The sequence below is a fragment of the Schistocerca serialis genome, chromosome 7 (assembly GCF_023864345.2).
Source record: "Schistocerca serialis cubense isolate TAMUIC-IGC-003099 chromosome 7, iqSchSeri2.2, whole genome shotgun sequence".
Classification (NCBI taxonomy): domain Eukaryota; kingdom Metazoa; phylum Arthropoda; class Insecta; order Orthoptera; family Acrididae; genus Schistocerca; species Schistocerca serialis.
The window spans coordinates 189,724,356-189,748,653 of record NC_064644.1 but is presented as its reverse complement, the minus strand read 5'-3'; the positions used below and the strand labels follow the sequence as shown (position 1 = coordinate 189,748,653).

Genomic DNA, 24,298 nt, shown 5'->3' with positions numbered 1-24,298 from the left:
TGGCAAGCGACGTGCGTTGTGAACTTATGGTCGCCTGTTCGCGTCTAACTAATTTTTTTACCACATTTCCGTAAAAAAACTAAAAAAAAAGCGGTCTAGGGCGCTGCAGTCATGGACTGTGCGGCTGATCCCGGCGGAGGTTCGAGTCCTCCCTCGGGCATGGGTGTGTGTGTGTTTGTCCTTAGGATACTTTAGGTTAAGTAGTGTGTAAGCTTAGGGAGTGATGACCTTAGCAGTATAGTCCCACAAGATTTCACACACATTTGAACAGGCAACGGGAGCAAATCTTTTTATTCAAAACATTAAACAGAAGTTCTATAATACTAACGTGCAATGACTGTTGCAAGTACGGTACAACTGAATTTTTATGAGCAGCGAAGCAGAGATGGGCAACGCAGCCTCATATTAGGTATTGTACTAATATCTTTCTGCTAAAAGATGTCAGATGAAGGCGACGGGACAAGGATGGACACGACCACGAAAAATGTTCGCGTAATTCTAGCTGAAAGAGAATTTCTCAGTGTGACGATTACTGCATATCACGGCATGGTAACCGTGGTCCATGGCAGAATCTCCTTCATGCTTTTCTTAATAGCCATTATTACGACTTGCCTGGGCGTCTTTCGAATAATTAAACATTTGTTCGTCGTAATATATTCTTTTAGGTTAATTACAGTGCTCTTAGGTCCTATTTATGCTGTAACAACTCTCTTGAGAACGTTTTCTGGCATTTTCACCATTCCATCTGGAAGATCTCTGAATGCAACCCCATAGCGCTCTGCGAAGCATTTCGGTAACAGTGAAAAACTACGCCTGTCTCCTCAAAGAAATATTCTTGGGTTAGCACTGTTGGGGTAAAGTACGTGACTGCTGATAGTAAAACAAAGGTACAATACTAAATTATTATTGGACCAATCTTATTTTCTTGCAAAAGTGCAGGAGGCAGTTTTTTCATTATTTTTCTTTTTTCCTTGCCCGTTCTACAGATAGAGGCTTTCATTTTACTCGTTCCACTTTGATTGACAAACAAGCGTTAGCTGTTCTAAGCGTATAGCTTCTTGCCACCTAGGATACTTTGCCTTTGAAAAGCGTCTCATGAAGGACTCTCGCAGTCTGTTGCATTGTTATGGCGGAAGAAACGATGATCATTATTATTTTCAACAGCAGCTGCGGAAGTCGTCATTCTCGTGAGCCTATGATCAAATCATACTCTTTTTCTTGGCGGAATGATGAAATGGGTTATGTCAGGAGTGACTGTCATTAACAGGCGAAAATGTCGAACTACGTATGTTGCTAAAACATATTCGCCTGTTGCAAAACAGCTACAGTTACGACAATTACGGCAATGGACACTACGAGTCATGTAAGGCTCTGTGCAAATGCAACTGCCTCATTAACACTGCTCCAACAAAGTTATTAGAAGCAGCTCTTATTCCCTAATTTTAACATGAAAATTTCTGGAAACTTTTTTGCTGAATATCAGGTTGTTTGCTTAGGCGGAAAATACTCAGAATGATATGCCTCGACTGACGACGCCCAAGCTTTACACAGGGGCGATACTCAGTTAAAGAGCACGGACCTTGGCTCAAAGATAAACAATAGCTTCTTGAGACTGTAGGTGTCAGGAGTTTGAGCACGCAGTTTACTTTTCTCGTTTTACGACAGAGAAGTCGTTGATCCAGTCAGACTGTAATAAATTACCAAAATAATCGTCAGTAATGAAGTGAAGCAGTGATCGTTGGAAACCGCATTGTTTGCTTCCGTACACATGATGTTACAAACGTTCAGGTTCAAAATTATATACACTATAGAGTATCCTAAACTGAATACTTTAAGATGAACGTACAGTTGGAAACAAATGCCAGTAGATAGTATTTTCAGTAACATAAACAGTTTACGCCCTGTACCAACGACTTAATCTTATAGCAACGGTTCAGAGTGAAGAACTCAATATTAATAATTGCATTGCAACGGCTTCATCTTCTTCTTCTGTACGGATGCACGAACTGTGCCCGAACTCTTGCGGGAACCGGCAACGCGCCGCGAGTAATGAGTATAATGGGCGGGGGCACTACAAATGTAGTGCGAGACAATACGTTGAGAATGTGGGTTTCGCGGGAGGCGTGCCAGACATAAATCCCCGCAGTCGCACTATCCTCTGTGTCCTCCGTGGCTTAGATGGATAGAGCGTCTACCATGTAAGCAGGAAATCCCGGGTTCGAGTCCCGGTCGGGGGACACATTTTCATCTGTCCCCGTTGACGTATGTCAACGCCTGTAAGCAGCTAAGGGTTTTCATTTCATTGTAATTTCATTCTAACGAGCGGTATGGTCACCGATGGTATCTGTTCTTCCGGACAAGAAGAGATACCATCTTAGTGTATATATAATTAACAGCTGTTTGCAGTTTTGTTCAAGTCCTGTTTACCATGAATTTCAAGGGCTGTGGCTGCCCATGTTATAAAGCTGTTTGTGACCATCAAGTTCGTTACAAATAATGCACATTAAGAACCAATGCGGCCTTTGCCAGAAGTCGCTACACGAATCGAGTAGTAGTAAAGAGGGGATAATTACTGGAGCTCGCACTTGCCCCTTTGCTCAAAGACTATTGTAATAACCCCCCCCCCCCCCCCCCTCATGCCATCTTCCACGTCGATTACAAAGACAAGTGAGAGTGGAGCGGCTATGGCGCTGTTGGAAGGTTATTGGTGAGGCGCGGATGTGTGGTCCCGGCTCTACGCTGATCCGCCACGTTCTTGTGTTGCAGAGTTCGAGCGCACGCACTACCCGGACGTGTTCGCGCGAGAACGCCTAGCGGAGAAGATCGGCCTGCCCGAAGCCCGCATACAGGTGAGTCTTCCACATCACGCACTTGTGTTTCACAGAACCTTGCTACAGCCTAAGGACACAGTTCGAGGTCAGAGAACCGTCTCTCACCTAAAAGCTCCTTGATTCTTTCCTGTTTATGTAGCATCAAACGATCGTCTACATCATTAAACTTACTTGTTTCTTTGAATTCTGGTTTCAGATTGATTGTGTATTTAATGATAATTTTATACATAAAGTTAAGTAGAGAGAAGACAGACACTCTGTTGGCGAGGCGGCCAGAGCAGGATGGGGCACGTATGATCGAGTGAAGCTTTCCCAAAAAACCACAGGTCGAAAACGAAACGTTGAACATTTACGCCCTTAAGGCAACAGTTACAATCAGAGCGAGCACTCGGAAATGTCCGATTAACTTTCTGCTGTGCTCTGCTATGGTTGTTGTCACCTTGTAATGATGTTGGAGGCAGGAATCTAGAACATTTGCCTGTAAAAAATGTAACATCAGAAAACAAGAATCAACATTGTACGTTGCAGTAGCGCATGTTGACTATGTTACTGTCGTGCTGTTTCCGCAGTCCAGCTTATTTTCTTAACATATTAATGGCACCTCGGTACTTTCGGTGTAGTTGATTTAACTGCCAAATTTTATCCAGTACACATCGCAGAGCATTCGCTTCTAACATAACAAGCCCAGGATACGAATTTAAACTTCGCAGACACTCTCTCGATCGCTTTCTTTTTCTTGTGTATTTCAATATTTCTTGTGTGTGATTTTCTCCCGCTGACCGTATAGTGACTGCCGGTACAGTAATGTGCAAACTCTGAAAACGTTAAAATAATTTTCGTCACCCATTTCCAAGTGTCACATTAAACGATTAAATGACGTTCTTGTATTTGTATTGAGGGCTTATTCAAAATCTCTGTTTATTTAAGCCTGTCTACGACCCGTGTTTACGTAGTTTAGTGATCTCCCACGCCTGTCCTTAATTTCTGTTAACATTCTGATCATATACACACTTATTAAGCATGAAACATTAGATTTTGGAAATCGTTAGGGAATTCAATATTCCGAGATACACAGAGATAATAGTCTGTCGAGAATACCAAATTTCAGGCATTACCTCTCACCACGGACGGTGCAGTGGCCGACGGCCTTCACTTAACGACGGGAGTACCGATGTTTCGTAGAGCTGTCAGTGCCAATAGATAAGCAACACTGCATGAAATAACCGCAGAAATCAATGTGGGACGTACGACGAACATATCCGTTTGGACAATATGGCCGAAAATGGCGTTAATGTGCTATGACAGCAGACGAGCTACGCGAGTGCCTTTTCTAACAGCACGAACTGCAGTGCTTCTCCTGGGCTCGTGACCATATCAGTTGGACCCCAAACGACTGGAAAATCGTGGCTCAGTCAGATGAGTCCCGACATCAGTTGGTAAGAGCTGATAGTGGAGTTCGAGTGTTGTGCAGGCTCCACGAAGCCATGGACCCAACTTGTGAACAAGGTACTGTACAAGCTAGTGGTGTTTCATTAATGGTGTGTGCTGCGTTTACGTGGAATGGGCTAGCGGTGGAATGCTTATGGATGACAATGCGCCTTGTCAGCGAGGCACAGTTGTTCGTGATTGGGTTAGAGAACATTCTGAAGAAACCTTCACCTCTCACACACAGGGATGAAGGTTAATTAGCCAGGAATATGAGAGGTAGCTAATGGCTGGAACACGGTCAGGATAGGAAGCTATAAGCCGAGTGCCCATTTTAGCAAGTTAGCTCACTCTTTCCGCACCCTCATAGAAATAAAACAATGTTTCCATTTGGATACGTGTAAATTTTATGTGTGAAAGTTTATAGCTTCGAGCAGTAATATATGAGAAATTATATTGATTGCTTTTTACATCCATCTGTTCCGTGCACTGACGTATGACTTCATCATCTAGTGAACTTATACTACCTGATCAGAATATAACAAACTCTTAAGCGCCACAGAAACTTTTACACCTCCCTTGCAGTAGCAAACACCTTTCATTACGCTAGCAGACAACCCAGGAAAACAGCCCTCTATTACTTCCTCAGACATGAGTAAGCTGGCAATTTCGCAATGAAAATGGCAAAATGATCTGCAGTTTCTGTTGCATAGAGCTTTTTGGACTCAAAAACATGAATTTTCTACCTTTATGTCACCTCTTATGTGACACTCATTCGGGATGTTTATAGAAATAACAAAATACTGTTATTAGCGAGTAAATTTAGTAGGATAATTCTGCACCTCCCCAGGAAATAAACGGCGACATAGGTGCCAAACATACTCTACGATGTTTCAAATCCTCCATTACACTCGCCACAGCCAGAAAACGTTCATTAGCCGACGTGTTTCCTAAGCTAGCTAGCAATGGGTTCAAAAAATGGCTCTGAGCACTATGGGACTCAACATCTTAGGTCATAAGTCCCCTAGAACTTAGACCTACTTAAACCTAACTAACCTAAGGACATCTCACACACCCATGCCCGAGGCAGGATTCGAACCTGCGACCGTAGCAGTTCGGCGGTTCCCGACTGCAGCGCCAGAACCGCTAGACCACCACGGCCGGCGAGCTAGCAATGGGAATGCTCGCACTTCTAAAACGCGGTGGCATTAATACTGGGATCTGAATTACAATGTGTATAGGCAAATGGATTTTATTTGCATTCCTGTAAACATGATTTGGATCGAAAGCGTAGCTACGATTAATATGCTGATGTATCGACTGCAACTAGAACATTTCGAATAAAGAGTTGGTGGAATTATTTATGCGGCCCTCATCTTCCGTAATTGTCGTAGCTATTTTCGTTGTTAGGATTTCGTCACCTAAATCGGTAAAAATGGAACACACTAATCAGCATTAATATAGTCTTAAACATGATTGAAAACAGTCTGACAAAGTTCGGATAGTTTTTTAAGTTTCACGCCTGTGCATAGTATGTTGGTAGCACTTCGTAGCCTTGACTGTTAAGCTGTGTAGCAGACTTTAAAGCTGTGCGGATCAGCATAACGAAAAGGCGAGGGGTCTCGCTCGTTTTGTCCACGACTGTACGTGCTATCTGTAAACGTACATGTCTCTTTCGCATGACAATTGTCACCTCGCTGTAAATGTCCACTAAGAGGTATCAGGATTCTTTTGATTAGACAGTGTATATTTCCATGTCTGACAAAGAAGTGCTTCATGTAACATGCCACATACATTCAAAGCAGAAAGGTGGGACTAAAAATGAGAAATTAACATCGAGTATAGATTTAAATGTCAGGAAGTCGTTTCTGAAAGTATTTGTTTGGAGTGTAGCCATGTATGGAAGTGAAACGTGGACGATAAATAAAAAAATGGTTCAAATGGCTCTGAGCACTATGGGACTCAACTGCTGAGGTCATTAGTCCCCTAGAACTTAGAACTAGTTAAACCTAACTAACATAAAGACATCACAAACATCCATGCCCGAGGCAGGATTCGAACCTGCGACCGTAGCGGTCCTGCGGTTCCAGACTGCAGCGCCTTTAACCGCACGGCCACTTCGGCCGGCGACGATAAATAGTTTGGACAAGAAGAGAATAGAAGCTTTCGAAATGTGGTGCTACAGAAGAATGCTGAAGATTAGATGGGTAGATCACATAACTAATGAGGAAGTATTGAATAGGATTGGGGAGAAGAGAAGTTTGTGGCACAACTTGACCAGAAGAAGGGATTGGTTGGTAGGACATGTTCTGAGGCATCAAGGGATCACCAATTTAGTATTGGAGGGCAGCGTGGAGGGTAAAAATCGTAGAGGGAGACCAAGAGATGAATACACTAAGCAGATTCAGAAGGATGTAGGCTGCAGTAGGTACTGGGAGATGAAGAAGCTTGCACAGGATAGAGCAGCGTGGAGAGCTGCATCAAACCAGTCTCAGTACTGAAGACCACAACAACAACAACAACAACAACAATGATGAGAGAGAGCTAGTCCGTTTCTCTCGCGCTCGTTTTCTCTTCAGTTTTTCTGCAAGTCGTGCTAAATGTTTGCATTAACTAAAAAAATCCCCGCACTTAAAAATGGTGTACGTTGCAATCTATTTTACTCTCAGATTTGAGGAAATTTATGACAGGATATTTAGAATGAGGAGTGGGGCCAGAAGCGGAGGGATGTGAAACTGGATGAATGAAACAGCACACAAAAGAGATGGGAGAGGTGGTACGATTCTAAAATTTACAATTTATTTAGTGTTTTAGGTCGTCTCTTTTTCAAAAAAAATATATTAGAAACGAACTTTTTATAGGTTGTGCGCCACTGGGTGCTGCGCGTGTGTGTATCACAACGTTTCTCAGCGGTAGAAATGTTCCGCTACGTGAGACGAGTGATCTCGAGCGGTGCGCGTCGCTTTGAAAGTGACGAGATCTGCTGTGGGTGAGGGGGGGGGGGGGAGGGGGGGGAGAGCCGGAGGTACAAAAGCGCCGGCCAGAGCAAAGGCGGCGCCGCTACTTGCGCGGTGTCTGAAATATCAAATGAGATGGCGAGCGGCCGGGCAGCTAGGAAAACTGCGGGGGAGGGCGCTGAAAGGCCGCCGCCGCTCACCAACTTTTGAAAAGAGCATCGTGCGCAACTACTTTGGCGGCTGGGCGCCAGTATCTAAATGTGAATACAGCGCGGCACTCCCTGCGGGCACTCGTGTTCTGCGGTGGCTCACCGGCCCTTCCTCTGCCGTGGCCCGGCTAACGCACACCCACCCACGCACCAGCCCGCCCCCTCCCCCCACACACAGAGCGAGTGAGAGAGAGAGATACGTGCAGGGACGCGCAAGGCAGGCGGCCCCGCGCCGGCTGGCAAAAGCGCAGAAATTAAACTAATGGCCGGGCCGAGGGCCTCCTGAAAAGGAAGAGCCGACGCCGCCATCGATAATGACTGCGATGGCTGCGGCAAAGCGGCCGCGCAGCCTCGCTCAGCCCCGGCAGAACGCGGCTATTCACCTGCCTGCCGCCACTGTCTTCCTAGTTTACACAAAGCGTTATTCAGCGGCGCGCCTCCCATCAGGCCCGGGGCTTACTGCGCGGCTGTGTACCGAAATAAACTCCCGGCCCGGCAGTGAGCGCGCGTCTTTGAAGTGCGCCGTCAGCCCAAGGGGGCGCTTTCAGAGCGTGCGCGCAGTCGTGGACCACCTCCAGCCGCGACTTCTGTTGCAGTCATTCATTAGTGTCCCGCCGACTGCCATAGGTCTTTGTACCGCAGCCGACGTGCGACAGAACGCTACGAACTGCGTGGCTGACAACATTTTCTCTGACCCGGGCCGTTTAACGATCACACAAAAAGATTAGAAAAAAAGAAGAGGGAAACCATTTACTAAAGCCAAAATACAGTGTGAGTCAAAAAGGACTTTACAGCTTTGGTATGATACAGATATTTATTGAGATAACTCACAAAATCGGTAGATTTTTCATTTTGTAGCAAACAGCCTCAAGTTTCACATAACAGTGTCAAGTGGCATTTTGGTTCGATGTGACTACACTACTGGCCATTAAAATTGCTACATCAAGAAGAAGTGCAGATGATAAACGGATATTCATTGAACAAATATATTGTACTAGAACTGACATGTGATTACATTTTCACGCAATTTGGGTGCATAGATCCTGAGAAATCAGTACCCAGAACAACCACCTCTGGCCGTAATAACGGCCTGATACGCCTCGGCATTGAGTCAATCAGAGCTTGGATGGCATGTACAGGTACAGCTGCCCATGCAGCTTCAACACGATAACACGATACCACAGTTCATCGAGAGAAGTGACTGGCGTATTGTGACGAGCCAGTTGCTCGGCCACCATTGACCAGACGTTTTCAATTAGTGAGAGGTCTGGACAATGTACTGGCAAGGGAAGCAGTCGAACATTTTCTGTATCCAGAAAGGACCGTACAGGACCTGTACCATGCGGTCGTGCATTATCCTGCTGAAATGTAGGTTTCGCAGGGATCGAATGAGGGGTAGAGCCACGGGTCGTAACACATCTGAAATGTAACGTCCACTGTTCACAGTACCGTCAATGCGAACAAGAGGTGACCGAGACGTGTAACCAATGGCACGCCGGGTGATACGCCAGTATGGCGATGACGAATACACGCTTCCAATGTGCGTTCACCGCGATGTCGCCAATCACGGATGCGACCATTATGGTGCTGTAAACAGAACCTGGATTCATCCGAAGAAATGACATTTTGCCACTCGTGCACCCAGGTTCGTCGTTCAGTACACCACCACAGGCGCTCCTGTATGTGATGCAGCGTCAAAGGTAACCGCAGCCACGGTCTCCGAGCTGATAGTCCATGCTGCTGCAAACGTCGTCGAACTGTTCGTGCAGATGGTTGTTGTCTTGCAAACGCGCCCATCTGTTGACTCAGGGATCGAGATGTGGCTGCACGATCCGTTACAGCCATGCGGATAAGATGCCTGTCATCTCGACTGCTAGTGATACGAGGCCGTTGGGATCCAGCACAGCGTTCTGTATTACCCTCCCGAACCCACCGATTCCATATTCTGCTAACAGTCATTGGATCTAGACCAACGCGAGTAGCATTGTCGCGATACGATAAACCGCAATCGGGATAGACTACAATCCGACCTTTATCAAAGTCGGAAACGTGATGGTACGCATTTCTCCTCCTTACACGAGGCATAACAACAACGTTTCACCAGGCAACGCCGGTCAACTGCTGTCTGTGTATGAGAAATCGGTTGGAAACAATTTTAATGTCAAGTAGTGTACCATTTGTGATGCGGCAACATCCTACCGATATTCAGTCTCTTCCCATACCGTTTAGTCACATAGCCCTTCTAAATCAATCAATCTTCCCACACTTGTTCCAACAAATTGGGCATAACATTTGCAGTGATAAGCGTAGATTCAATTTTTCAGGTCGGCTAAATTGTTTGGTAGGGAGGAATACTCACACGGTCCTTAATGAAACCCCAGAGAAGGAACTCCAATGGTGTTAAGAATGGGTAACGAGGTGGCCATGTGACTTGCCCCTCACGGCCAATCCACCGACCTTGGAAGCGATTATCGAGGAAATCTCGAACTTCCTTGAGGAAATGAGGTGGTGCACCGTCTTGCTGGTAGTGAACCATCCCATCTCGGTCATCTTCATCGATCTGTGGAATTAAAAAGTTTTCAAGCCTACCCAAAACACACAGCGAGCACACTCCGCACCACTGATAGTAGCCATTTTAACTGTGCACTACCGTGGCGCTCCTGGTGGCGAATGGAGTACTGAATACACTGTGTGACTCAAACCTGGGGCTGTGCGCTACAAAATGACACATCTATCGATTCTGTAAGTTGTCTCAGTAAACTTCTGTATCATTCTAAAATTGTAAAGTTCTTTTTGACTGCACTGTATAGCTACCGGTTAGGCTTTACATTGCTATGCAACAGGAGCACAGGTGTTCACATACTCAGTCAAATTCACAATCCTCATGTGCCATAAACATTACGTAATATCGAAAGAAAGTTCTCGGTAAATGGTAATAAGGAGTAGGTGTGGCGTCTATCGCTGACACAACCGGTTTTCGGTTATACCGCTTTTTTTTACGATGGTTCAACCTGATTGTTAAAACCGCTCCAAATAACCGGTCTCTGAAGTAACCGATTTTCCGTTTTTATTCCTGTTATTCCTGTAATAAACGTAGAAATCAGAGACTGAAAAATTTGCCTCCCTCAGTTTCAAGACGGATAGAATCAAAATATTAAATTAAATAAGGAAATAAAAGAAAACTTAGTTCTTCCACCGCACATGGTAAAAGATAAGTTATCCGTTTCCAATTTTATTTGGACTGTGGCCGCAAGAAACTTCGCATCAGCAGCTAAATTGGGAGCTTGTAGATTACCCTATGCCACGTAAAATCACTCAACCAAAAAACAAAAAAACAGTAAACTCCGCCCATCTCCCTCCCCACACCGCGGGCAGACATCACGGTTATGCAGTGTAACACCATCACTAGCCTTGATAATCGCTCAGTTCGGCGAGGAAGAGAATCCACTGTTTCTTTAGATATTCTGTACTCTGCTGAAGGTTCCCGTTGGTGATTCGATCCCTACAGCTGCCAAACTTGGGAAATGTCGATTGCTACATTTAGCTTGTCGTTCCAGATAGTTCAGACTTTTTTACAAGATTAAGATCGAGTGATTTAGCTGGCTAACTGAGGTGCCCTAGAGTGCCTGAGTGTTCGTCAAACCAAGAACATGTGCATGCAGCTCTCCGATCACTGCTGTTCTCATCTTGGAAGACGGGATGTCCACAGTATACTCATCATTGAGATGTAGTGGAAAGGAAACTCTGGGTCACCGAAAATGTTGAAATAAACATGCTGGTTCATTTTCATGGAAACCCAAGTGAGTGATGGACCCACTCATTCAGGTTAGCTGTAGTATGAAAAACACCCACGAAACATGACAGAATCGCCTCTACACATTGCTGGTTTAATGACTCATTCCTCCTTCGGTGCACCCAACTAGGTACCAGGAAACGGTCCTTCAGTATAGGTGATTTTCAACAACCTAGTATTGCTACACTGTGCTCCAAAGCCCTAATCGCTGGTGAAATGCTTATAAACGGATTGCAAAACAATAATATTTGCGTTCTTTACAAGACCGATAGGGCCAAGTTATGTTGTGTCGAAGAACAGTGTATCCCATACACGCTCCTCAACGTTATCAAAATATCAGTATTCCACGAAAATCATTCTAAGCACACTAGCGGTATGGCTCGTAGATGTGACTCACTGTTGCAGTAGGAGTCGAAAGAGAGTAAATGGAAAGCACACACGCCGTATGGTGGATTGCGAAGTAAAGTTGTAGAAAGCAGATGAAATGGCAAGAATTTTACGGTGAACAGCTGCGCGAGTAAAAACGACAGTATCCTACTCGTACGTAGCAGGCCGTTCATGAGGCTGAGCTGCAAGTGGCACCTCCAAATCGTTTGGGAGAGGGTCGTGGAGCCCTCATCAAGACTGAAAGCTCTTGCTGCCGGTTTGTTTAAGCAGAAGCGTGGAAACACCTCTGATGCAGTCGCTCTTTCACGGCGGCAGTTGCCAGCAGAGGGCAATTTTCCAAATTGCGAGTTACAGAGGAGCTTCAGAAGGGGGTGATTACTGAGTGCCCATGTCGGCCAACTGAATGGCCGATGTCCGTTATTCACTTTCGACCGAACCGTAGCTGCCGATCCTTTGAGGATTTCGGAAATTTTAACCAAACTTGTCCTCCTCCCAGCAGTAGGCTTGTTTCTGCAAATCCTAATATCCGTATCCTGGTGTGCCATGGAAGCCAGCTCATTACATACCACACTCTGAGGAAAAAAGGACCAGTTACTATTCATACTCCTGCCTGTTTGTTGTCCCACGGAATTTACACAGACACTTGGTGCAACTGCAGTTGCAGAACGGCTGAAGTGCTTGTAGAATGGCCACAGCATGAGGCATGTGGCATCACCTGTTTTTTACTGACAGTTAACGCATAACCTGTCAATATTTACAGGGATAATGAGGACTGAATGCAATGCTGGTACCATTTCTGCTACTAGTGAGTAATATGCACCGTGCTACAGGTCAGCAGTTGCAGCCTTCATTCCGTGTGTAACAATTAGTAGGCTGCATGATATCTGGACTCCCAAAAGTCGCGAGAGATGTTAAAATTGTCCGTGAAGAAGCAATTTTTTTCATACATATAGGACAGGTAATTATGTGGCTATTATTTTGCTTTACAACAATGCGCGGCCGCTCCGCATCGAATGGATCCGGTGGATTAATGACGAGGTTCAGTGTGTCGGACAGTCTGGATGTTGTTTTAGGTGGTTTTCCACATCCACCTAGGTAAATACAGGGCTGATTCCCATGTCCCACCTCAGATACACGAAGCACGAACAGTAAAAAAATTATCTCACTCTTGAAGATGCAAGCAGTTGGGGAAACCAATACCGTCCTGGTGTGAGGGTTGTGACAGGAAAGAAGTCTGGTCACCAAGTATCACTACACGGTTATAGACAAGGAAGAGATGGAGGTGCGACTGAGATAACAATAGGCAATGAATGACTCGAGGGAGTACCCTAATTTCACTACCTCGATAGCATTGTAGAGGTAAACATTAAACGTCTCAAGGAAGTCAACAGAACACTGGCACTGGCCAAGCGTGTGCGCCAAAATAAGGAGAACTATCCGCTGAACAAGCACATCAGCTTCCACACTAAGAACAGATTTTTAAAGTCCTTTGTGTAGAGTCTCCTGACACATGGGTGTGAAATCTGGACGACAGCAAAGCAGAAGAAAGCTCACCTCTAAGCCGTGTAAAAAGTCATTCTGGAGACGAATTACAAGGATTAATTGGACAGGGAAGAAAACGAATGAGTTCGTTCTACTAAAAATAGGAGAGAAAAAAATAATTACTGAAAGTTATAGGTCAACGCAAAGCAAATTTATTTATTTATTGCCAAATTATAGACCTATTACCTGATGTTTAAAACAGGTCGTACATCTTACAATTTTCGTTTTTCATCTTTTTACAGTTTTCTTTTCTTTTGTTTCATCTACAACATTTACAAAGAATGACACTTTTCAAAATAGCAATAATTTAAGGTTGCAATATAAATAAAATTTTGTTGTTTTTTAAGAAGAATATAAAAAGAAGATAGGATAGAGGAGAGATTTGTTAGTACCATCACCGAACGTGACTGACGGTGAATACCTCGGAATGGTTTCTTCGAGCCGTTGACAGCCAGTCACACACACACACACACACACACACACACACACACACACACACACACACACAAATGGTTATTAGTAGACAAATAATGTTGCTTATTCTATTTATTACTAATTCTATGTATTAACTACTTTAGGTGTCCATCCATGTACAGCATTTGGTGATTTCTTGGCTAGATCGCCAGCACCTTATGCTTATTTACTGTCACATTTCAGCTACCTCCTCTTATTCCTCCTCATTGTCACTATTTTCGCTGTCACTGTGGATATCGCTGTCCACTCTCTGGAGACTGTTGTGACGCTGCACATAGACTTGTCTGTAATGTCGTGTCCGCATGTACTCTTCATGTGTTGCTTTTGAAACACTGTTTGTCAGTGCGTTTAATTGTGTCCATTGTTCTCCGTCTCTTATTGTTGTGTATATATCTATGTCTGTATCAGTGTAGTCTAAGTGTAGTGTATGTCTATTGTTCGCATATTGCCCGCAGAAAAAGACAGTGTGTTCTGGGGAACCTTCTTCCCGCGTGTGCATGTAGGTGTCTGCCTCAGACACACGCGGTTTAAGTGCGTGGGATAAGGTCCGTGTCCGGTTAAGAAATGTACCATACGCATAATGCATACCATAACGCAAAGCAAAACTCTATGGGCACTTAACTATACATGATGCTTTTCTAAAAAAGAATTTTGAAGCCAGGATCGTAGGAAAGGCCGAATTGAACAAGACTGCTGAAGAGGGATGTAATGGCTGCAGAGGCTTAATCTTTGGAAAGCAAAAGAATCTTAAATAAAAACCCACCCAAGTTTATATCTTCACTCATGTAGGTATTATAATCTTGTGACGTCCGGCGAATCTTTCTGAAACACTGTGTTTTATAACAAAAATAAATGTGATAGGCACTCTGATCAAACCTGACGCAATAACAGCTGAAAAGCGGATTTCATTTACGCGATGATGGAATCACGTATACAAATGAATTTCGCCGAATAAGATGGTGCGGTGGTGATACGGCGGCTCCGAAAACAGCGCGAGGGTGAACTACGGACACGGCGATAAGGTTATCGGGGCTGCGAGATTGGCTCCGGTCGTCGAACACGCATATGCCGGGCCACCTGTACGGGCGGCTAATGGATAAAGCGGCAGCTCATGCATAGCATTACGCGAAGCCTCGCCCGTAGCCACACGCAAACCGCCAGAGTTGCTCATAACCTCCCCCCGCTTTTTCCCCTCTCCGCTCTCAGTCCGGCACCGCGACGGCCTTTTCTGTTCGTTTCCGTCACAGAGCTGTCTATAAATCAATTGTGTTTTCCAGCGGCGGGCGCGAGCCACTGTGAATGGGAGATGTGCGCGAGGCGCCAGAATCACGGCGATGCCTATCAACACGTGTCGCTGTTTGGTTTGCATGGCGGGACTCAATTTCCTCGCACATATCTTTTGTTCTGGCGCTTCGCAAACCTCAGCGGCAATTTTGCGACCTCCGCCAGGAGCAGGGCTCTCTGTTGTGCACGCACGCACACGCGCCGACACGTTAGTGGGGAGGGAAAGGGGGGGGGGGGGGGAGGGAACTGACACCCACAGCAAGTGAGGGGCGGGACTCACGCACAAAAGGAAGCCGCCAACGAGACTATTGCGCGCACGCGAGTCCTTTCTCGACGCGCCCGAACAATGCCGGAGCGCTCTCGCTGCATTTGCTTCGCGGTTTTTCGGCCGCCGTGATTTCTGTTTGTTTTTCGCGCAGCTGTACAGAAAGGGGAGAGGGAGCTGCGTCGACGTTGTTTGCCAAACTTTGCCGGTATCGATTACAGCGCGCAGCGATCCGGCCACCAGAAGGCTGAGCAATCGGCCAGAAACCATTTACGTTTTCGGAGACAAAGAACGCAAAAGAATACACTCGCAAAGCTCTCTGGTTGCAGATACCAGTCTGCAGGAGACGCAGTACCGCCTAATACGCTGTGCGTTTCGTGAAGCTTCCCTGTCTGCCACCGTAGACTACACCATCTGCTCTGTAATGATAATGGCGATTATCACAATTTCGAACATGGCTGACAGCAGCAATTGTAAATAAATTTTCAATATATAAAGCATACAGCCCACCGATTAGCGTAAGTTTAATGCAGGAATCTTGACCCGGTTTCTATACCGCTAAGCGACCGCTACGGTCGCTGGTTCGAATCCTGCCTCGGGCATGGATGTGTGTGATGTCCTTAGGTTAGTTAGGTTTAAGTAGTTCTAAGTTCTAGGGGACTGATGATCTCATAAGTTAAGTCCCATAGTGCTCAGAGCCATTTGAACCATTTTATACCGCTAAGGGTATTTCCTTCAGAAGGAAGTCGCCTATAATGCTTAAACGAACCAAAAAATAAAAGCCTAAAATGATTAACACTTTACCAAACTGTGAAATGGAGAACGTGGAATAAAAACTGGTGCTTTCATAAATTACGAGACGTCAAAATTGTAAATATTCGTGGTGAAATGATGACTCTGCATAGAGAGAAGAAAGGGTACAAACTTGATGTCTTAGAAGTACTTGACATCTTTAGACATACTGTCACTAACGAGGGCCTCCTCTTAAACGAACAACTGCAACTTTATGATGCTTTGATTCATGTTCCCATTCACTTCCATTTCGGAACCGTTACTTCTCCCTATCCTTTATGGACTCTGTACTTGCTTACTGATTGTACGCCAAAAGGCACTGTATACGACATTCTGTTTTGAAGAGTTTGTGGTTCAGAGACATGATGGCCATTTAGAAAAGTTCGTTAACGCCTGTATCCATCCTCTTAGAATGGGCCAAAATGTACTACGTGGTGCTTGCTTATTCTACTGCAGAGAAATTGAGGGCAAGAGATGAGGTCCTTACTAGTTGATGAGCTCCCAGTTTGTGCCGGCTTTTGCTCGGGTGGGGGTACTGGATTTGGGTCCACTAAAACAAAAATAAACGCAAAGTGGCCGGTTGAAGTGGCCGTGCGGTTAAAGGCGCTGCAGTCTGGAACCGCAAGACCGCTACGGTCGCAGGTTCGAATCCTGCCTCGGCCATGGATGTTTGTGATGTCCTTAGGTTAGTTAGGTGTAACTAGTTCTAAGTTCTAGGGGACTAATGACCTCAGCAGTTGAGTCCCATAGTGCTCAGAGCCATTTGCCATAAACGCAAAGTATTTAGCATAAATAGGCTGAAAGGGACTTTTTTTATTAGATGATTGTCAAACAATTACTGGAACTGGTGAAAACCAGTAGATAATTATCTAGGAGTATGCCTACAGATCGACTTAAAATGAAACCATTACATAAAACTATTCATAGAGAAGGTAGAAGCAAGAGTGAGATTCACTGGAAAATGTGAAAGTGTAGCCCTCTATGCATCCGATATTTTTAACAAATTTTTAAAGAATGCTTTGCACCCCTTAACTTCTAATCGCTCTTCAAAGTGAAAGGCGTTTTCACGGCGAGAATCCACTGTGGCAGGTACACATGAGTACGACTTAGGAAAAACTCTTACCACATAAAAAAATATGTGCTGTCTGAGTGCAGGCCGAAATTCGCTAAACTAGGAAATGAATTATATAAGTACTGTTGATGATGAAGCTCAAATTTCCGATAACATTTCAATATACAAGAGCATGAATCAAGCTTAGGGTTTTTTCCCCTCTTCCCCTATCGCATATTTCGCGCACATTTCTCTCCATTCCGGACTCGTTGCCCTCCGATTTAAAGCTCATTTACGTTAGTGGTATCAGCAGATCCTTTCGATGTAACGTAACCACACTTGATGTCTGCATAGTATAAGCTCTAATATCGGCGAGAGTTCCAGAGGATAGAACAATCAATAAATCACACATTCTTCAACTCTCAAGCTGTCTGGATGAGCTAGTTTAATCTTGCGAACTTCATTTCCAATAATAGCTACAACGGAGAGGTGTAACATGTTTATGTCCTTCAGAATCATTCACATTAACAAACCACATCACGCTAGCTACAGTTACACAATTCTTACCTGACAGTTCAGCTTTTACATTACGCGATTTCGTAGTGTAGTACGGTGCATTTACAGGGTGACATTTATTGAACTATATGAAATAAAATCGTCATAACTTTTGAACGGTTTGCGTTAGGACGTTCCAACTGCACGGTTAGCTGCGGGGCTTAATGGGAATTGGTATGTGCTGTATGGTTTGGTTTAGCAACGAAGCCCACCTTCATTTGAATGGTTTTGTCAATAAGCAAAATTGGCGCATTTGGGGGACTGGGAATCCTTACTTCGCGGTCGAGAAGTGTATTCACCCTCAACGGGTGACGGTGTGGTGTGCAATGTCCAGTCACGGAATAATCGGCGCGATATTAATTGATGGCAAGGTGACTGCCGAATGGTACGTGAAGGTTTTGGAAGATGATTTCGTACCCCTTGTCCAAAGTGACCCTGATTTCGTCAAGAAGTGGTTCATGTAAGACGGAGCTCGACCCCTTCGAAGCAAGAGAGTATTTCGTGTCCTGGAGAAGCACTTTCAAATGGTTCCAATGGCTCTGAGCACTATGGGACATAACATCTGAGGTCATCAGTCCCGTAGAACTTCGAACTACTTAAGCCTAACTAAACCGAGGACGTCACACTTATCCATGCCCGAGGGAGGATTCGAACCTGCGACCGTAGAGGTCGCACGGTTCCAGACTGAAGCGCCTAGAACCGCTCTGCCACACTGGCCAGCGAGAAGCATTTTGAGGACCGCATTATGGCTCTGTGGTACCCAGAGGCCATGGGCATGGGCCTCGATTGGCCGCCATATTCTCCGGTTCTGAACACATACGACTCCCTTTTGTGGGGCTGTATTAAAGACAAGGTGTTCAGCAATAACCTCAAATTCATCGCAGAGCTGAAAACAGCCATTCACAAGGTTTACGACAGCATCGATGTTCCGACATTTCAGCGGGTCATGCAGAATTACGCTGTTCGTCTGCGCCACATCATCGCCAATGATGGCAGACGCATCTAATACGTCATAACCTAAATCTGAATATCTGTAGTGACGTTTACATGTTGAATAAAGTGTGTCCACGCCTTAGTTTGTAACTAATTTAGTTTTTTTTTTCATTTAGTTCAACAATTGTTGCCCTGTAAACAGTTGCTAGACGGTTAGAGTCGAAATATGCAGACCACATCGGCTGTCACTTCGTTTATAAAACAGCTATAGTGTGTCCTGAGACGCATCGTGGTACGATACATGAACTGCCAGTCCCAGCTCCAAGTAACAGCTCCAAGCATACACACTTCGATAGTGGTCTACGCTGATTGAGCCAGTTTTGCGTCCTGCAAGACAACAAACTGAGTAGAGCTCACATATCTGTTTGTAGTATCATTTCGAGAATGTTATCGGCAGACGGCGGTAGGCACTGTAGCAGCTAGGAACAGTTATAACGGAGTGTTTAAAGCAGACATTGTTATTTCTCCAAACATGTGGGTCAGTCACTATTGTGATGATAGACTCAGTTGTCCCTCGGTATCAGTAAAGGGGCAGATGAAAGGAAACATTGAGAACATTGAAATTTGTCGCATCTGAATGATAACGAACGCCTGTATGTTTGCACAGCTTATGGCGCTCCTAGCACCACGCGATTTTTGTCCCATCTTTCATGAATCCGCAGAGCATGTGACAATCTAAAATTGTATCATTATTTAATAGTTCCAGCTGGTTCTCATCGTGGAACATGGTATTACGCACGCGTTAAAGACGTTCAGTTTTTACACAGCAAGAAAATGCTCGCATCGGCGCACAAAAAAGGCGAATATGCTCCTATTTAATAAAAGATTGACTGAAACATGGGGCACCAGCTACCTCATTCTACCTTTCTCAGCACATTGAAACAATTTTCCAAAAATTTTGACATGATGTCATATTCGCGCTGTTTTTAACACGCACTTCACCTCTCACGCTCACACGCACTGTTTTGGTGCCCGAAAACCAGGTTTTTGGGGTGTTTCTCGATAACGGATAATGATTTTTGAAACTGGGAAGAAGATACTTCTAGACAAATACCTAAAGAATATACCGTTAAAATTTGATCAATTTGCTGAGGTTATTTATTATTTAGATTTCTCCTCACATGATACTTCACCTGAATATTTTTACATGTACAAGGGGGGGGAGGAGGGGGGGGGGGAATTAGTGTTTAACGTCCCGTCGACAACGAAGTCATTACAGCCGGCCGGTGTGGCCGTGCGGTTCTAGGCGCTTCAGTCTGGAACCGCGTGATCGCTACGGTCACAAGTTCGAATCCTGCCTCGGGCATGGATGTGTGTGATGTCCTTAGGTTAGTTAAGTTTAAGTAGTTCTAAGTTCTAGGGGACTGATGACCGCAGATGTTAAGTCCCATAGTGCTCAGAGCCATTTGAACCATTTTTTTGAAGTCATTGCAGACGGAGCACAAGCTCGGATAAGGAAAGGATGGGGAGGGCAATCGGCCGTGAGCATTCGAAGGAACCATCCAGGCATTTGCCGGAAGCGATTTAGGGAAATCACGGAAAACCTAAATCAGCATGACTGGACGCGGGTTCGAACCGTCATCCTCAGGAATGCGCGTCCAGTGTGCTAACCACTGTGCCACCTCGCTCGGTTATATGTGTACAAGTAGGGTAATTTTGAACCTCTGTATCTCGGAAATGGATAAAGATACCAAAAAATTTTCAGTGTTATTCGAGATCGGAGTCCTAGGAATATATCATAACAATTTCAGCCATTTGTTGTGCGTAGCCGTCTTGAAATCCGCGGCTCGGTTTTGTTACCCAAAAAATATGTTTTCCGGATTTCCGCAGGGACTGGCCATGAACTAAATGGTGCCTCCATAAGCCCCTTAAGGCGCATCGTAGACCTCATCAAATGCAAAAAGAACCAACCGATTTGCTCCATTTTCCTAAGCTGGAGGAAGTCTATAATATTCAAACTTTTGCCCTGTACTTTAATATAGTTACATGAAGATCCTTCTGTTGGATGTACTAATGGTCCCTAGCTCAATGGCTATCCTAAACACTTGACTCACCAGTAAATACCGAGGTATAAGCCCCAAAAAATCCCGTTTTTGAGCACGGTGTTTATGAACATATTAGGTAGCGCATGCTGTCGCATGAGTACCGATTGCCTGATCGTACTTTCAGAAAATAGTCTTAATTAAACGAGCGTGAACTGGTAGCAGTAAGAGGCTTTGTGTGTCTATCACAGGTGTGGTTCTCGAACCGGCGTGCCAAGTGGAGGCGCGAAGAGAAGCTGCGCAACCAGCGACGCGCCGTCGAACAGGCGGGGGCGCCCACCGCGCCCGCGGGCCGCCTACCGCTCAACTCCGGCTTCAACTCCATGTACTCCTCCATCCCGCAGCCCATCGCCACCATGGCTGACTCCTACAGGTAGGCGCACTGTGTTTCAACTCCATGTACTCCTATATCACAACTCATCGCCTCCATGGTTCACTCCTGCAGGTATGCTCACTCTGCTTTAACTCCACGTATATCTCCATACTGCAACCCATCATCACTATTGCTGACTGCTAGGGTATGCTCACAGAGCATCAACTCCATGTACCCCACCACATCACAGCACATTGCCACTGTGGAGCCGGCCGCTGTGGCCGAGCAATTCTAGGCGCTTCAGTCTGGAACCGCACTACCGCTACGGTCGCAGGTTCGAATCCTGCCTCGGAAATGGATGTGTGTGATGTCCTTAGGTTAGTTAGGTTTAAGTAGTTCTATGTTCTAGGAGACTGATGACCTCAGATGTTAAGTCCCATAGTAGTCAGAGCCATTTGACCAATTTTTTGTCACTGTGGCTGAGTCGTTTCGGTATAATCACCTCCTTCAACTCTACATAGTCTTCTGTCCTGCAGCTATCCTGCTACCCATCACCACAATCGCTGACTATTACATGCATGCTCACTGTGCTTAACTCCATGTCCTTACACATCCTAGCCCATTGCCACCAAGGCTCACTCCAATAGGTTTGCTCACTGAGCTTCAACTCCACACACTCCTCCATCCTAGAGCCCATCGCCACCATGGTTAACTCCTACACAATGTTCACCTACTTCAACTACACATACTCCTCCATCTCATAACCTGTCGCGATGGTGTCTGACTTGTCGAGGTATTTTCACTACACATCATCTCCACATAATCCTCCATGTTCTAACCCATCGTTACATGTCTATGTATGTCCACTGCACCTCATCTTCACATAATATTCCAGTCTGTAACCCGCCGCCACCACAATGGCTCACTGTGCTTCAATGCCATGTATTACACCCTATAGCTCATTACCAAAACGTTTGACTAATCTAGATGTGTCCAGTGTGCTTCAGCTCTACAAACTCCTCCATACCAGACTCATAGCGACAGTTAGTGACTGCTACAAGTATTGAAAGGTGGCTACACTGTGCCACTGCGCCAGAGAGTGCGCCAAAGAGTACTATTAAGCCGCCTCCACAGTGCGTGTTAAGAGCTCATGGCAGTCAGTGCTAGTAGAGAGCTCGGAGAGGACAGTGTGTGTTTAGAGTTCATAGCAGTCAGTGTGTGTTTAGAGTTCATGGCAGTCAGTGCTTGTGAAGAGATCGTAGAAGTCAGTGCCTGTTGAGAGCTCGTTGAAGACAGTGTGTGTTAAGAGCTCGTGGTTGTCGTGAAGTTGGAGTAAGATGTTGTAGTAAAGAGTGTTGTTCCATGTTTTATGCAGTTATTTGATGGGAGAGATAGCAGATGTTATTGTGTGCATTTCGTCAATATATATGAAGGTAAAAAAATACAATGTTCTTTTATTGATTGTGTGTCTGAAATAATGCGTCACTACAGGTTCAGTCAACAAAGCATCTGGCTTGTGTTCTTGTATTAGAGTGAAATTTGGTTTTCTTGCGTAATTATAGTTTTTCTAAATTTCTTTTGTCACGTCAGTATAGTTGGTATTTAAGAATTCTTGTCTTGTTGGAAAAGAACCGTGCCAGATGCGTACGTTGAGTCACACTCCACATACAGAACAGTTACATTTGTGCTTGGATTTTGTAGGTTTTATAGTTGCTGGGGACTTAATTAATTAACTGTGTTTACGAAAATCTTCTTACATTGTTTGTTGCAGTCAGATAGCGTAATAATACTAGTCAGGGCCAGCCGATTACGAGACACTGCGTAATCGGACATACAGCTACATAAATCATTTTCAATCAAATTTATTTAATTAAGCCCCCATGCACGACAGTTAATTAATTTTTTTACCTTCATATATATTGACGAAATGCACACAATAACATCTGCTATCTCTCCCATCAAATAACTGCATAAAACATGGAACAACACTCTTCACTACAACATCTTACTCCAACTTCACGACAACCACGAGCTCTTAACACACACTGTCTTCAACGAGCTCTCAACAGGCACTGACTTCTACGATCTCTTCACAAGCACTGACTGCCATGAACTCTAAACACACACTGACTGCTATGAACTCTAAACACACACTGTCCTCTCCGAGCTCTCTACTAGCACTGACTGCCATGAGCTCTTAACACGCACTGTGGAGGCGGCTTAATAGTACTCTTTGGCGCACTCTCTGGCGCAGTGGCACAGTGTAGCCACCTTTCAGTATGCTGACTGCAGTTCGGTTGCATTTAATCCTTTGTCCTACAATGCATTGCCACCATGTTGACATCTACAGGTCTACTTGCTTTGCTCCAAATCCTTCATACCACATTCCATAAGCACCGATTTCTCTACCCATTGCCACTGTCATTCACTACTAGATGTACGTGAGCTATAATTCAACTGCATGGAATCCTCCTCTCCATAGCCGTTTGGCCTTATGAGAGACTCCTATATATATTTGTCCAACAACCCATAGATAACCTCCGTGCTGAAAAGGCTGTTCGTGGTGCATGTAAGCTGCTGTCTATACGATCTTAAGGTTTCAGCATCGCCTCACCCCCGACTCTTTCATAGCAGTGGCTCGGCTGCCTAGAGAAACCCGTTCCAACGGCTTCTCTAAGGGGCGGCAGTTCTAGTCTGTTAACGCCCCCGTCGTCCGATTCTTTTCAGAGCTATAAAAGCTGCCCTGCCTCCATCCCTGGGCAGATCACGGAGACCCTCGTTCTCCCCCTGTCAGAGCCAGTGCGAAGTTATCCTTAAAGCGTACAACTGTATAGAAATGTTGGTATGAGACTACCCAGCATCAAGCAATAAATCGTTAATAATTCGATAGCCCCACCTAAAAATGCGAGCCCATACAAAGTAAACATGAAATACTATTATTCTCGTGTTAAAAACATACATAAAACACAATTTATGCAGTTGTTGGCATATCAACACAGTTTATATAATCTTTTACCAAAATTAGGTCACTTCCACTGCATTTTCCGTTGGCTGGTGAAGGTCATCTTCTGAGCACAGTCGACACTGGAGCATGTGCCGAACAGTCTGTTCTTCTTCGCAGTCGCACTGCGTTTTGTTTTCTTCAATGTATCCAAATTTTGTCAGGTTAACCCGTGATGCTCCTCTCCTGACCTCAGTCTATTCAAGGACTTCCAAACTGGCCAATTCTCATCGTGACCAGGGCTAAAGATTCTGAAAATATCAGAAGGGTGGGACGCCTCAGCCCTCTACAGGTACAGCCTGACTTCTTCATTAGTGGTTGTTAATTTCTTCGATGTTCTGAGGAAACTCTTCGCTGGTCCTAGTCGTTTTGGGTAGGGTTGTT

The 24,298-nt window shown here is 45.0% G+C and overlaps 1 protein-coding gene across 1 annotated transcript in view; it reads left to right on the top strand.

The window, feature by feature from the left end:
• The window catches only part of LOC126412353 (paired box protein Pax-6), a 258,098-nt gene that overhangs the window by 199,839 nt on the left and 33,961 nt on the right, over positions 1–24,298 (top strand). The window contains exons 5-6 of the mRNA XM_050081908.1: positions 2,767–2,849; positions 20,792–20,973. Of these exons, the coding sequence (XP_049937865.1) occupies positions 2,767–2,849; positions 20,792–20,973 (265 nt within the window). The remainder of the gene's footprint in view (positions 1–2,766; positions 2,850–20,791; positions 20,974–24,298) is intronic.